This window comes from Tripterygium wilfordii, chromosome 4 (genome assembly GCF_013401445.1).
Source record: "Tripterygium wilfordii isolate XIE 37 chromosome 4, ASM1340144v1, whole genome shotgun sequence".
Taxonomy (NCBI): Eukaryota; Viridiplantae; Streptophyta; class Magnoliopsida; order Celastrales; family Celastraceae; genus Tripterygium; species Tripterygium wilfordii.
In genome coordinates this window covers 10,048,619-10,064,566 of record NC_052235.1, presented here as the reverse complement: position 1 = coordinate 10,064,566, position 15,948 = coordinate 10,048,619, and the positions used below count along the sequence as shown (strand labels likewise).

The following is a 15,948-nucleotide window of genomic DNA, read 5'->3' as shown; positions in this document are numbered from 1 at the left end:
TTGCATTATATTTTGCATGTACCAAGTTGAGGCACTACTTGCTTCAAACTAAGGTGTACGTGATCTCAAAACTGGTTTGATCAAGCACATGTTAACCAAACCATTGTTGACCAGAAGAATAGGTTGATGGTCATTGGCCTTGACATAATTCAACCTCAAATGCAGACCATAATAGGTAGTCAAAGGGCAAGCACTTGTTGATTTCCTTGTTGACCACCCATGCCTGGAAATTCTTGAGACCTTACAAGGCATGATAGATGCGCACACTACACCAACCTTTGAAGATGAAGGTGAATAGGTGCTAAAGTTTGATGGGTCTAGTACTAAAATGACTGTTGGAGTTGGGGTAGTCATTCAATCCCCGAGAGGTACGAAAACTACCTTAGCTTTTAATTTGGATTTTGATTGCACTAATAACCAGGCAGAATATGAAGCATTGATCATTGGTTTCGAAATCTTGCTTGAACTAAAAGCCAAAAATATTCTGGTGGTTGGAGATTCTCAATTGGTGCTAAAACAACTGGCTGGAGAATACAAATATGCTAGTTTTACATTGGCTCCATACTACAGTACAACCTTGCAATTGCTTGATGACTTCCAGGAGGTGGAGTTAAAGTACATTCCACAAGATCAAAATCATGAGGCCAATGGATTGGCCCAACTAGCTTCTGGCCTAATGCTTCCAGAAAGTTTAGTGTAGCAAATCATTACGGTAGAAAGGCGATCTCATCCATCTATTAGAGAAAGAGGCATGGCAGTCGAATGCTTAACTCTTGAAGATCAGATGAAAGATTGGAGGAAAGATATCACTAACCATCTGGCATACCCCAATGATCCAGCATCCGGAAAGGTCAAGATGTTGGCATAGAGTTACGTAATGATCGAGGGTGAACTCTTCAGAAAAGGAGCTGATGGTTTGTTACTTCATTGCCCTAGTTTTATTGAAAGTATGAAAATAATGCAATAGATACACGAAGGTATCTGTGGTGCACATCAAGCCGGTCCGAAGATGAGATGGTTGATTAGGAGACACAACTATTATTGGCCTACCATCTTGAAAGATTGCATTAAATATGCAAAAGGCTATCAACAATGCCAGAAATTTAGCAACATTCAAAAAGCACCAGCAACAGATCTGTGACCCATCATTAAACCATGGCCATTCAGAAGATGGACACTCGATATTATTGGAAAGATCTTTACTGCCTCATCTAAGAGCCATCATTTTATCTTGGTGGCTACCGACTATTTTACAAAGTGGGTAGAGGCAATACCCCTGAAAAAGGTCGAATAGGCAGAGGTGGTAGATTTCATCAAAGAACAACTTATTTTCATATTTGGCATCCTAGAAACCATCACAACTGACCAGGGGACAATGTTCACTAGAAGAGAGGTCAAAGCATTTCTAAAAGATTATGGAGTCAAATTGCTCACTCTACTCCATACTGCTCAGGCCAATGGGTAGGCAGAGGCTTCAAATAAGGTGATCATCTCTATCTTACAGAAAACTATCGAGCATAATCCCAGAGCATGGCACAGGATACTACCAGAGACATTATGGACATACCGTATGTCCAAGAGAACAAACACTACAGCCAGCCCTTTTGCTCTCACTTATGGGCATGATGCAGTACTACCTATGGAGCTGGTGGTCTCTTCTTTAAGAGTCATGAAGCAACATGATCTATTTGTCGATGAATATTCAGAAGCTATGAACATGGAGTTGGAACAGTTGGATGAAAGTATGATGGAGGCTTTGAACAGGATGATAGTCCAAAAGAAGAAGATAGCAAAAGCCTACAACAAGAAAGTGAAGAAGAAAATGTTCCATGAAGGCCAAATGGTGTGGAAGGTGATCCTACCACCAGGAATCAAAGACAGAGAGTTGGGTAAGTGGTCTCCAAGTTGGGAATGACCCTTCAAGTTGGGAATGACCCTTCAAGGTTCACAGAATTCTCAAAGGTAATGCATATTGATTGGCAGACTTAGATGGTCAACCACATAGAAGATTCATCAATGGCAAATACTTAAAGCCATATTTCCCAAGCATTTGGGAATCTACATCTGTAATGTCATAAAGAATGTAAAAGTAGACTTTTAGCCGCATATGAGTAGGCCTTAGTGGCCGCACATTATGAATAAAAGAGATAGATGGCCACAGGCCACACATAAAAAAAAGGGAGAAGAAGAAGGCCGACAAATCAGCTTAAATCCAACTTTGAACAGTTGAACTCAAGTTGGGGGGGCAATTATTGGCACCAAATATATGTTGGACCTAATGGGCTTAGTCCATGTACAAAGCTCATGGAGTAGCCTAACCACATGGGCCAAGGTGCAGCATATACGGGCCATGCGGCCCATTAGATTCCAATCACTTACAACCCATATTATTGAAGAAGAGAAGCCCAATTGAAGAGTATAACTGTCCAAGCAAAAGTGTGTTGAAAGTGGTCCACATAAAGTGGAAGAGGTTGTGACAGTTAGAGAGAGGTGATCCACGTGGCAGCACATGAGAGAAGTGAGGGAAGTTGTTGTGGGAAGGTGGTATTAACTTCCAACTGACAGAACATGGAGCAAATCAAGGTTAACTGCAGTAAGATCATGGTTTTATGGAGATTTTCACGCAAAGGAGAGAAAGTATAAAAGCTGGTAGAAACAAGAACAACAACAACACACAAACAGTCAGACAGACATACAAAAAACTCAAGCCCAAAAGCACTTTCAAGCTTCAGAGCATTCTAACATTCTAATTACTTTCCAAATCCGTATCAATTTCGAGCAAATATCATGTTGTTCATTTCAAATTCTTTTGTATTTGTTCCTTGTCAAGTTTCAATGCCAACTATCATTGTATAAATTGTTCTTGGTCTCTATCTATTTTTCTTCATTCCAATCTCAACAAAGCGCTCTACAGTGGAGTTGGAGAACTTAGAACTATTGAGGTTCCAAGATAGTTCGTTCAATCGTCTAGATAGAAGTCTTATTTACATTCGGTGATTTCATTCAAAGTAGTGTAGGAAACTATAAGCCTTGGCACACCTACAACTCATTACCACCTTGGGCAACTTTTTGGTGACAACACATCCGAAGCAAAGAAAAAGCAGATCCAGCCGCCATTATAGTGCAGCACGGGCGGACCGTTGAATGCCTTCACCATGATGAATGATGCTTAAGATGGTAAAGCACTGGCAAAATGATCTACAGTTGTTTAACTAGCAAATACGCAGTTGTTTAGCTGATAATGTGGTTACATTTATAAACTAAAACAAAGAATCAAGTACTGATCATACATAGTTTTTTTTAGCTTAGATGCTAAAGCAACCCTGGCACTTTGACATCCTTGAACACATTAAAAAATGGAGAGTTTTAATCGGATACACGGTCTTCTATCACACAAGGATGATATATGCACTTTTTTCCTTTACACATTATATTTATTGCTTCAATACCAACTAATCAGTAGTTCACTGTGAATGTTTGTCGAAAGTAAGACTATTTTGTAGATTGTTTCAAATAGTTTCTTTGTTTGCAGATGCACTTCCAGAATCATTTTTATGTATAATTTTTTGGATATTATGCCTGTCCAATTGAAGACAGAGAGGAAGTAGTTGTTAATATAGGACAGTCATGAATAAGATCAGGAAGGATGATAGCCTCTTCATCAAAGATTCTACAGGGGTATTAATGTTAACCTTTCAATTTACTTCTCTATATTTATCAAGTATTTAAAACTCTCAAGGAATGCTACTTCATCCAAAGCAATAAGTTTTGCACAATTCTATCATTAGTAAATGTCTCTTGGTTAATTCTCCTGATAAATGTGTGCGCTATAATAACATTTTAGATGCATGCCTGAAACTGTATGTAATTTCATTTTTGAGGAATCTAACTTTCTGATTTTTGTATTGCTTTGCAGGCTATCCTTCAATTTTTAAGTTCATTCTATTTCCCTTGCATTTCATCTTTATTTGTTCACCAAGCTTATTCTGAAACTGGGCTTGAAATGCCAAGTAAATCATGGCCCCATGAAGCACCACAGCTGGTGGAACCTTTGTGAATGGTGGTAGTTCACCTGCATCTGATATAACCTGTGATTACTTCACACCCTGCAAGATGTATTGTTTGATGCTTGGAATTCCTTCCTTCTTAATCCATCCCACCACATCACTTGATCCAACTGTCAGCCCATCCCTTGAAAATTGAATTCCTACCCATTCAGTTGTTTGAACAGCAGATAATATTATGGTCGCTATATTTTCTTCTTTCTGTGAATATTTTGCATTTGAAAGACACACACACACATATATGGATTCAACTTCAAGATGTGAGAAGGGTGTGTATTTTTTACCACAAAAAAATATTTATTGGAATTGCAATCATAGTTTCTTTTTTTATATTATCCAACACCAAACTGCAACCACATAGTAATTAATACTTGTGATTTAGAGAAGAAATATTGAAGTTACCCTCAAAAGAAAGGTATTCCAAACAGGTCTTGATTGAAGTTCGAATAATGAATTAGATACATAACTGAAAAACATACTTATTCCAAAAATCTATATCTGCATATTGTTGCCGAACCCAAGTTGTCATCGATCGAGGCATATTGCCGTTCTTCTAGATTATTAAAGAAAAATAACCTTAGGGTGATCATGGAGCGGAACCAATTCAGAAAATATTCTATATTATAACAATGAACCACAGTTTTCATTGTGGTGAAAATCAAAGTAGAAGAGGAGGAAGGAAACGATGATGCATCTTCTTTTTCTTCCTCAACAAAGTAGATGCGCTTTGAAATTGTTTTCACGGCCGGTAACCATGGTCTCTTATATAGAGAATAGAAGATAGTTGCTCTAGTCATGTTCATGTTTAACATAATTTATAATAAACTACCAATTAATGTTTCATAAATAAAAACATAAATAACATGCTATAGTGTAGTGGCCAAAAATCGTCATATGACTCAACCATTGATATCGGACTACGGTCAACGTAATACTGGCGGTCAACACCAGTTAATGCTGACTCACTCAATAAATGAGGGATAAAGAGCGCACAAGTCTATCAACATCCAGCGCCCTAGGCGGCCAATGAAAGGGCACCCTAGCTGGAGATGTCCAACGTAACTGATCATCAAGAGACAAAGACCACGCAAGCCTCAGGTATATATCCTATATCATATTCACACACATACTTGTACATGCATACATCCCATACCATATTGATAGTATACCTAAACCACTGTCTCTTATCCTGACTCGGTCGCCCTATGGCAACGGTCGTCTGAGATCGTTGTTGAACCTGGCCCCGACAAATCGGACAGCCTAGCACGTCGTATCAAATAGTCTGCAACCACCTCCTGACACTGAGCCGCCTGACCACTGTACAACCCCAACCTCAGCCAACCAAAATAGGCTGCGTGTCCTGACATTCGACACCACCTTCCCATATCTGCTTACAAATTGTACTATAGTACCCAGTATGTCAGCATTGGTCAGCAAGTTATCTCACTATAAAAGGTCCCCTCCTTCTCAAGAGCGGGGATACGCAATCTTGAACACTCAGACCCTTTGCTCTCTCACTTTCTTCAACCTTCAACTCATTCATAGCTCTCTTGCACACTGCATCCACCATTTCCATACCAGCATTTGCATTTACGATTCTTATATCTTTGCTTTGACCAACCTGATTCCGATTGACTAACTTGAGCGTCGGAGGTTCTTTGGCAGGTACCCCACCAGTGTCCAAGTTCGTTGATTTCAACCTTGCTTTGTTTCTCAGAATCCCGCTGTAGAAGGCCTCCATATAAATTATGTTGACCATTCAACGATTGTAGATTCGGGTATCTACATATAGAAACAACTAAAGAAAAATCAGCGGCCCACCATGGCGACCGAGACTTTCCATTACATGCTTGTGAAGGTGTTGGACCTATGGTTCTTCATGTCTAATTTTGATGATATTAAATCATTTATAAATGATATTGGAACATTAAAGAAATATTTGATTTATGTGAATTGAATTTGAATGGATAGATCTTATTGATTATCTTACATGATCACATGCTTTAAGTGAGGCTTTTGCCTAATTTTATGTGAATTTTACATATATTCATGCTTGAATATATGCTGGAAATTCAGTTTTGCAAATGAATATACATGGACTAAGTTAGGACATTAATATTCTAATGATCATAATTTAACCAACTTAGGTTCAAATGACTTGAAACTTGAACCACATGCACATAAGGCTCTAATATATATTCTAGGACTATAATCATGAGAAATTAAGTGCATCACATATATATTTGGTCATATGCTTAAATTCTGTCAAAACTAGGTTTAACCTAATTTTGCGCATATGTGTTCTTTGTGAACATGGTGAACTGAATGAACTCCGATTTACATGAAAACTTGTATGCAACTTATTTTCATCATTATGAACATACTTGAGTAAGGATGGTTCAAGGGAAAATGTAATTTAGATTGAGTTTACTATATGTGTCCTATTTGTGTAGTCAACTTGGTTAGGCCATAACTTTGTCACTTGTGAACCAATTGACTTGAAATTTGGTGTGTGAATTATATTCACTGTGATCTTTCATAGAATGCTTAACGTTCAAATTTCGACCACCACATATGGGGGCTGCACAGTGTAGTAGCTATATACTTGGAATTTATCCGTTTTTGACTATTTTAGGCTACATGCTTTCTGGAGTGATTAAACCTTACCCAAATATTACGAAACTTTATATACACATTCTAACATGTCTAAAATGATTTATCGTGCATGAATTAGAATTTTCTAGGCTAGTTTGATTTATGATTAACTTACGTTATTCATATGAAGCTCGTTGAGCTTACATGCAATTGGGGAGTTCTACCTCCTATTTCTTTGTAAGTTAATTATCATGAGGATGTTATATCACTCAGAATTCAATTTGCTCAAGTGAATTGAAGTTCGGTTTTCAAGTATAAGATTGGAGCTCTAGAAAACCAAGAAAAGTCGATGTTCATCAACCTTCCACTAAGGTATTTTGATTGATGATTGTAATTAGCCTTTGGGCTGTATATTATGGATATATTGGTGCTGCCAATTCATATTATGAAGTCAAGATTCAGACATGGATATTCAATGTTACACAAGGTGTCCGATTTAAGCAATATGTGACACATGAAGACATATGTGCATGAAATGTATATGGACCGACTATGGTGTATGGTTGCAGCTGAAAGTTAATCTTTGAAGCTTCTAGAAGATGTCTAAGCAAGGAGATATTGTCTCTACACTTTTGAATACAAAGAGTCTTGGAGGCCAAATACTTGGAGGGGAGCATGACACATATACTATCACCTAATTGGTACCAACATTGCTGAAAAGGTCGCTGGTCTCTGTACTTTTTATCAGAAAACTATAAGTCTTGCTTGACACCTAGAGAGACATGCTTTGAGCTGACTACGAAGGAAGGACTTTTTGAGGCAACCAAACATGGCATACAAGTGGTACAATTTTGCTGCACATATTGAAGGCAACAGTTGGAGATAGCAAGGCCAAGATTTGGTGCAAGTTTGATCAAACGGTCAGAGATGGCTGCAAGTAATGAAGGGCTGTGATGAAGGACAAATCCAGATCAAAGGGTTGTGCACGTGGCAACTCAAATTTTCCAAAGCTAGACTTGGAAAATGATGCAAGTGCAACGGCTACATATTGCAAGGTCAAGATTTAATGATCTCTTCATTCAATCGCCGAGATCTGCACATGTAATTGAAGGTCAAGATTTGAAGATGGAAAAAGATCCAATGGTGGAAATCACAAGAGCTTGGTGAAATTCTTGCTCTCAAAGCTTTAAAGCTACATTGTGCCATTGAATTCACCGAAGCCACTCTAAAAGCTTCCTCACTATTTTACTTTTGCAAAGATGAAGGTTTCTCATTTGGCTTTGTATTTTTAGATTCGAAAATCCTCATTATTCTTCATTTTCTATCCAACCCGTGAGGTGATATTGTGATTCTTGAGTGTTCCTCAACCCCATTTGATTAGCGCAAACCTTGAGTGAACCATTTATACCAAGCACTTGTAAAAGTCCCTTCATTGGGCAAAAATCTTGTTGAGGTTGAGTTTGAGGGAGTGTTTGAAACCCTTGGTTGAAAAGTTTGAAGATTGTCTTGAAATCTTCAGTTTCAAGGGTGACCTAAAAACCCTTGTGAGTTTTGTGGAGCTCTTGTGAAAATCACATCCTTAGTGGAGGTTGGAAATCCTAGGTTCGTGAACCTAGGTAGTAAACGTAGAAGAATAGTCTCCGAACTACTATAAATCGTTGTGTCGATTTTCTTGATTGCATTGCTTGCTTGTTGATTGACTAAGTGTTTAATTGCTTCCTAAACTATTTTGGTCATTGCAAGACCTTGCATTAAAACTGATTCTCTACCCTTGTGTGTTGATCATATGTTTGAGGTTGTTAATTACATTAGTGGAGGTTTCTCTAAACCATTAGATCAAGTGTTTTTTATTGCAGAATTTTCTGGACCACTAATCTATCTGTGCACTGTTCACATAGCTAGACTTTTAATTTTAGTATGAATTTTTGATATAGTGTTTATCAAGGTGTTGTTATATTTCATATAAAAATTCGTTGCATTTCGACATCATTTGATATGTGAAATCTGAGTTGCAAAATCTGTACGCAGTGTGTTGTTTGAAAAATCTGTTTTTGTAATTCCTTGATTATTTGATATTTGATCATTCACCATATTGAATCACATCTTGCATTGGACCAAATTTGTGTGTTACTTGTTATATGTGATTAATTGTTAAAATTATAAAAAAGGGATTCAAATCAGAATTTGAAGACACAATTCACCCCCCCTTGTGTTAAGCACGATCTATCAAAGGGAACTGCTCCACTGCGACGCAACTTCCTCCGAAGTGTAGCATTTGGTACAAAACTGGGATGGTTAGGATTTATCCTCGGATCAACAAAACCAATCACAATCCCCTCATAATAATATAATATGTCTCTGCTCCTCCTGTAGTCAACCATAGACCGTCAAGAAGCCAAGAAAATCAGGAGTATGAGTATGAGTTGTAAGCTTCTCCACAAAAATTTAGACATAAAAAATCAAACTATTGAAGAACAGCTTACTTGCTTGATCCGTCTTGGTCCCCAGCCTGAGGAAGAAAATCTACATTAAGCAAATGTTTCCGCACACAACTGTCATTGAGCATGAATATATTTGCACCAATGAGGAAAGTGTGTGTAGTTCGCTACATAACATACATTCTTGAAACATCGCAGCCGGAGGAACAAACATGGCCTTTTAGCTTGCTATTTTCAACTATAAATTCAAAGAAAACGCCTACATATTTCCAATGGCAGTTTGCGAACCAACACATAACATAAATACTTTTATTTGATTTGAACTGTAAGGGTTTGAATCTGTAGCCTAAAAGCATTTAGGAAACATTTCATAAATTCAAGTTGGCAGATTATGAACTTATTAATTAGAAAAAGAAGGTTTAACTTTTCACATTTGATAGTGTGACATAAAAATATTAAACCATTAACATCATTATCAGTCCCACATTTCGCCCGTAATTGGCAACACCATTAGTCCCACAAATTGAATACTCAAATATATACAAACGTATTTTTAATATAATAAAAAATATAAGAAACTCTGTTTCTTCTGGGATTCAAAGCAAGTGTCTTCAAGCTGATTATGTATATAATTTACCATCACAAAAGATCAAGCCGTCTTTTTTTCCAACTACTTGATACAAATCCCGGAAGAAAATTAAACATTAACCACCAAAAACAGAAGAAGGAATACGTTGGTTTGTACCATTCCTGTGATTGTCTCCAAACTGATTTTGTAAAGAATTTACCATCACAAATGATCAAATCATCTTTTTCTTCAACCATTCCTGTGATTGTCTCCAAACTGATTTTGTAAAGAAAATTAAAGATTCACCACCATAACTCACCAAAAATAACAAAATGAATACACATTGGTTGTGAGGTCCGATTATTTGTACCTTGCTGTGATTATCTCCATGCTGATTCTGTAAAAAATTTACCATAACAAATGATCAAATCATCCTCTTTTCAACTAATTGATACAAACCTTAATTGAAGAAAATTAAAGATCCACAACCAAAACTCACCAAAAATGGCAGCACGAATACACTGGTTTGTGACGTCTGATTGTTTGAAAGAGTCGAGAGGTTGAAGAAAAATGGATTCAATGGCAATCCTTAGAAATGAAATACAGAAGACCAAGTTCATGACTTCAATTTTTCAAAAGAACATAATGAAGATAATCAATGAGAGGAACTTGAAGACGAAAGGTTAATGATATGCCAATTATATTCATATGAATATAATTGTGCATCCTTTTACATGAAATCTTGCATTGTTTAAGAGTTATTTTGGATTATATGCTGCTTAAAGAGTGTTATTTGCGCATTTTAGGTGCCAGGGCATGAATGGAAGAAAAGCAGCTGAATGGATAGGAAAGAGCAAGAATTGGAACCAGAGCTAAAATCCGATTGATCGGACAATCATGGAGCTGAGCGAGGCAGAGGAGATTTCCGATCGATCGGACCTCTGTCCGATCGATCGGTCAGGTTCGCAAGACGAGTCTGAAGATTTGTAAAAGGCCCGAACTTGCCCTAAACCCAAATGGTCCCATTCAAAACGGTACATACTTATTAGAACAAACGACTGGAGGGTTGTGAGGGGTATAAAAGCTTAAATTTTTAGGGTTTGAAGAAAACTTTTCACTTTTGGAGCAAAACCAAGGGTTTTAGGAGCTTTCTTGACAGCAGCCATTGATGCAAGCGCAAGGGGTTTAAGGGGTTTTCCTTCTTTTCTTCTTTCATCTTGTATTTAATGTTTGCTATTTTGGATCTTGTGTTGTATTCCTTAGTTATGAGGAACTAATCCTCTAACTAAGGGTCCTAATGGAACCCTTCTTTAAAGATGAAATGAAATTGGTTTATTGTTCTTGAATCTCTTTTTATGTTGTTGATTTTCTGTGGATATGCTTATTGCTTTCAAATGCTTGATCACCATTTGAATGATTTCTAGCCTAGGTTGAGACCGGAAGGATAAACTTAGGGTTGCAAGAATCCATAGAAAACATAGGTTGCATGAACCATAGGAATATATGTTTATGACTTATGCAATCATTAATTGATTTCCATTATGCTTAAGGGACTTTTGATATGGAACCGAATGTTAGGAATAACAGGGATTCTATTGAAAATACTTTCAGTGTATCTAGGAATAGAACATTGGATAGTTTGGGAAATCGATTGTCAACAAGTAAATTGAGAAGTGAGAATTAATGAACCGATGGAGTTTAGTCGGATAAGAAGTGGTGAAGTTAGGAGCCTTAGTGTTTACTTTGCTTGGAAACAAAATTTCTGGTTTGTTGCTTTGTTAATCACTCAGTTTGTCATTTACTTAGTACTCTTTTAATTTACTTGTTTAGCATTAGGTAAAACCCAATCAACAATTCGCTTTGCCATTTTAGTGTGTTAATTGCTTATATTGTCATTGAATTGAAATTGCCAAAACCTCCTCGTGGGAACGATACTCTATTCACTCTTTATTACTTGTGCGACTTGTCTGCTTGCGAATAATTCACATCTGTTAAGCTCTACATCATAATTTGTTTCAGTTTTATAAGGGAAAAACCTTGTAAAAGGAAAAGAAAAATTGCATAGACTGTAAATCAATGCCTGAAAATCATTGTCATTTGAGATGCTGACCAAAAATGCCTTGGTTTAGCAGTAACTGTCAAAATTATAAAGAATTAATCCAAGTTAAAAAAGAATATCCTGAGAAGTAAATATGAAGAGCTAACAAAGGAAGACAAACGATTATCCAACTGACCTGAGCTGTCTGATCACACCAAAGCCATGAACCAAACTAAACACCTCGCAGCAACACGTGTCGCTCCGCCCAAAATCAACACCCATCTCCTTCGGTGAACAACCAATCACACCACAGATACCCACCTCGTGAACCCAAGATAAATCCCCAATATTGCACCAAAGCAATGAACCAAACTAAACACCTCACCGCAACATGTGTCACTCCACCCAAAATCAACACCCATCTCCTTCATACACCTTTGAAGTAAATATGAAGAGCTAACAAATAATGCCAATACTCTTCTAAAGAGCTACCCATATTGATGCATATCTGAATACAAATATGACACGATAATCAGTTAATGAAACCCCACCATAAGCAAAACATTCAGCTATGATAGCTCTACCTCTCCTCTTTAGCACCATTCCAGATAGCCCAATATAATTCGTAGGGAATATTGTATAAATTGAGAATATAAAAAAATGCCAAGCACACATGAAACAATACCACAAAATTAGGAAGGAAGCACATGCAGCATATCGAAAAGCTAGCAAAAGTGAAATCAAAGACAACTTACCTGAGCTGTCTGATCGCACCAAAACCATGAACCAAACTAAACACCTTGCAGAAACACGTGTCACTCCATCCAAAATCAATACCCATCTCCTTCGGCGAACAACCATACCCACCTCGTGAATTGTCGCGAAGAAGAGGAACCGAGGGATCTTTCCTTCTTTATCACCTGTTGTAGAGTCGTTCCGTCTTCCAAAGCCAAGTTTCGTTTTGTAATGGGTTAGTAATTCATTTGTTTATCTATATATAAATACACGTGTCTGATTACCATGAGACCAATCTGATGACGTGGCAGACTCAGAAGCAGGAGAAATCCTCTCTGAGCTTCCGTATTTCTATATAGTATATATGGATAGATAGATATATAAACCATAATAAAGAATAAGCTAGCAAATACACTGTTTAGCTTATATATAGGTCGACCCATAAAAGGGTTTGAACGCCATCACAGCACAATTTCTGGAGACCATTTTATGGAAAAACATACATCCCTTAGTAAATCATAGACGGAGGAATTTTGTTAATGAAATATATGCATAGCAGAAGTATATTAGGAATTGATTCTATATATTATACAGAAAAGTAAATGTGTTCTACTGGTTTGACCTTACATTCTAGGACATCTTTTGATTTCACATTTGTTATTTTGATTACTTTTAGAAAATAAAATTGCATAGGCTCTAATGTCAAAGGCCTGTTCTGCTTTTGTTGGCCTTATAAAGCATGAAGAGCATGACTAAATAGTAACCTGAAAGAGCAAGTAAGTTCAGGAACCTTGGCAGAATCTCTTTCAAGTAAGAGCTTTCAAAATTTTGAACATAAGGTTTAGATGAACTCAGATGTCCTAATGCTGCCGCAATATGAGCTCTGTTTCTGCTTGTGCTCTTTTTGGATCTCCTCGTGCTTCCTCCTCGCTTGTCTCTGCCCTTCTGCACTGCATTTTTTTTCCTCACTGATCTCAGCCTCTCTGTCTTCAACCTTGCCATGTCGGCCTGCATTTTCCAGTTCAGTATTTTATTCATCAAGGGATATGGGATATGGGAATATGCATGGTTCTATTTTACCCACTCCTAATTCAAGAAAAGTGAAATAGAAGGATCAGGCTTATTCTTTTCTCACGAACTTACTTATTAAGCTCTAGTGAAATCAACTTACTTATTGTGAAGTCATTAGGTAGAGATTTATATGAATTTTGGAAAGGATTTTGATTGTAAGTGTTCATTGGAGTTGATGGTGATATTCCTTTGCAGTTTGAACTAGTTGCAAAGATTGGACTAGTTGCAGCAGATGACAGTGCATAGGCACTCCTCAGGAGATTCAAAACTACTTCAGAATTTGTTCCTCAAGTGTTGGTGAGATTGGCAGCTGAAGCTGTTATGCTTAAAGATAGAACTTCTACACTTATGAGCATGTCAGAAACTCAGATATTGTGTTTCAAGTCATATTTATATTTGTAGCACCATTGACTACATGTACAATTGGATTATCTTGCGGCTCTGATACCATGAGATAACTTGTAGATTTTAGTATATTAGTGGAGGAGAAGAAGAGAAGGGGAAGGAGAAAGAGAGAAGATGAAGAAGAACACACTATTGTAAGATTATTGATTCAATTCAAAAAGTTACAACGACTGCTGAACCTGTAGAATATATAAACAAGAGTTTTACTGCTCTCAACGGCTGTGCACTTGAGAGGATCAGAGGACATAAAATAATAATTATTTTAACTGTAAATGAAACTGACCACAACGTTGCTTATAATCAGAGACCAAGCCCAAAACAAAGAAACAGAGGCACAAATCAGAGACCAAGCCCAACAAGGTTCGACAATGTAGGAACAAGAAGAGGAGCTTCGCACACTAACTGGGGAAGAAGACAATGTAAGAGCAAGAAGCTTAGAGACTCCATGGGAGAAGAAAATCTTCAACGGCTCTAAGAGGCAGGAAGACACGAGGGAAGCTGCTCTTGGAGACTCCATGAAAGATCAAGACCTCAACAGCCTTTCTATCAATTTTTAACGATTTGTGCTATTTGCTTATCATAAAATACAATCTTCAACACAAATATAATTAGCAATCTATAGAAACTTTCACACATATATGCCTAATCATTATTTCTATCCGGATTCATCAACACTTCCCTTGTGTTCTTCTTTTGGGTTGGCTATCAAGTCCCTGGCAAACAAGGCTAGAATTGTATTAGCCTCTGATTACACACAACTTAAATATCATCATATTCATGTTCTAGTTCTGGTTCTGGTTCTGGAAGAGTATACTTACCTGAGAGAGCGAGTAAGTTGAGCGACCTTAGCAGAATCGCTCTCGACCCTTGCTTTCAAAATTTGGAACATTAAATTTAGACGAATGCGGATGCCCATACTCTGCAGCGAAATGAGCTCTGTTTCCTTATGCAGTTGCTCGCGTTCCCTCTGCATCTCCTCGCACTTCTTTCGCACATGTTTCTGTCCCTCCGCTATGCTCTTTTGCTCCGCACTTATCTCTGCCATTTCCAACTTCAGCCGTGCTATGCCTTCCTTTATTTTTTTCCCATTCAGTACTACTCTCTTATTCTCAAAAAAAAAAGATGAAAAAAATCAATCGCAATGTTAGAAACTAATCAGAACATAAAAACATGACTAAGTAAGTTCGATTATTACCGATTGCCTTGTGTTGAGTAATCGTTTGGACCTTTCCCGGACCATATTTTTTCTGGGACTTCTTTTGCATACCCAATTCCGTCCACTCTTAATTCTATCCAGCCCGGGGCGTGAAGAAGAGAGCGCACAACGATTTGATAGCAAGAACTTCATTTTTGTGCTCTGGAAATGAACTATCAAAGGGCTTTGAACTACAAAGATGAAGCACATATATATAGCAATGCGGACGTAAGTAGCAAGTTATGAAAAATCAATAAGTAACGTAGGAAAAAATCGATGAAAGTTGAAACATTATTAAAGAAAGCTAATTAAATGATGCGTAACGCAAGGGAAGTTTGCCAGTAATGCAGCTTGATTAAGACCGGGCGCGAGCGGTGTCGCAAGTGAATCGCGCGATGTTGTGCTGTGGACTTGGTAGGATGGTATAGTGGACATTTTACACTTGTTCAATTTCTTGGTCGTCTCTTTATTTTACTACTTTGTGGAGGAATATGTGGCAAACTGACGATTAGGATCCAATTCCAATGTCATCAGCGAGCGATTCCACCAAATATCACACTCATTGTGTTGTTTTATTTTATGGAAAGAATGACCAAATATTGAGAGAATAAATAAATAATTTTGCGTGTGTGGATAAAAAATTGTGGCTGGTTGGGTCTGGTTTTCAAAACACCAATGAAAATATGACGCTAACCCCACCAAAAAGAAAATCGTAGATTTGGTGTCCGTTTGGTAGAGTGGAAATATTGATTTTTAATGTTAGTGGAAAAATTGTAGAAAAAAAACTGAGCTTAAAGTTGTAATATGCTGTGAGGTGTTTGGTGAACTAAAAGTTGACA

The 15,948-nt window shown here is 37.4% G+C and overlaps 1 protein-coding gene across 2 annotated transcripts; it reads right to left on the bottom strand.

Moving 5' to 3' along the window:
- Window positions 1–14,150: 14,150 nt before the first annotated feature.
- LOC119996302 lies at window positions 14,151–15,361 on the bottom strand. Of its 2 annotated transcripts, none has more exons than XM_038842886.1 (3): window positions 15,110–15,361; window positions 14,733–15,022; window positions 14,151–14,627 (listed from the first exon to the last, which is right to left on the bottom strand). In XM_038842886.1, exons 1-3 carry the CDS (start codon window positions 15,317–15,319, stop codon window positions 14,570–14,572), a joined length of 558 nt encoding a protein of 185 aa, XP_038698814.1. In that variant the 5' UTR covers window positions 15,320–15,361; the 3' UTR covers window positions 14,151–14,569. The 2 variants fall into 2 exon arrangements, with proteins under 2 accessions (XP_038698814.1, XP_038698815.1); XM_038842887.1 differs by having other exon boundaries at window positions 14,733–15,016; window positions 15,110–15,352.
- Between the last annotated feature and the right edge of the window lie 587 nt (window positions 15,362–15,948).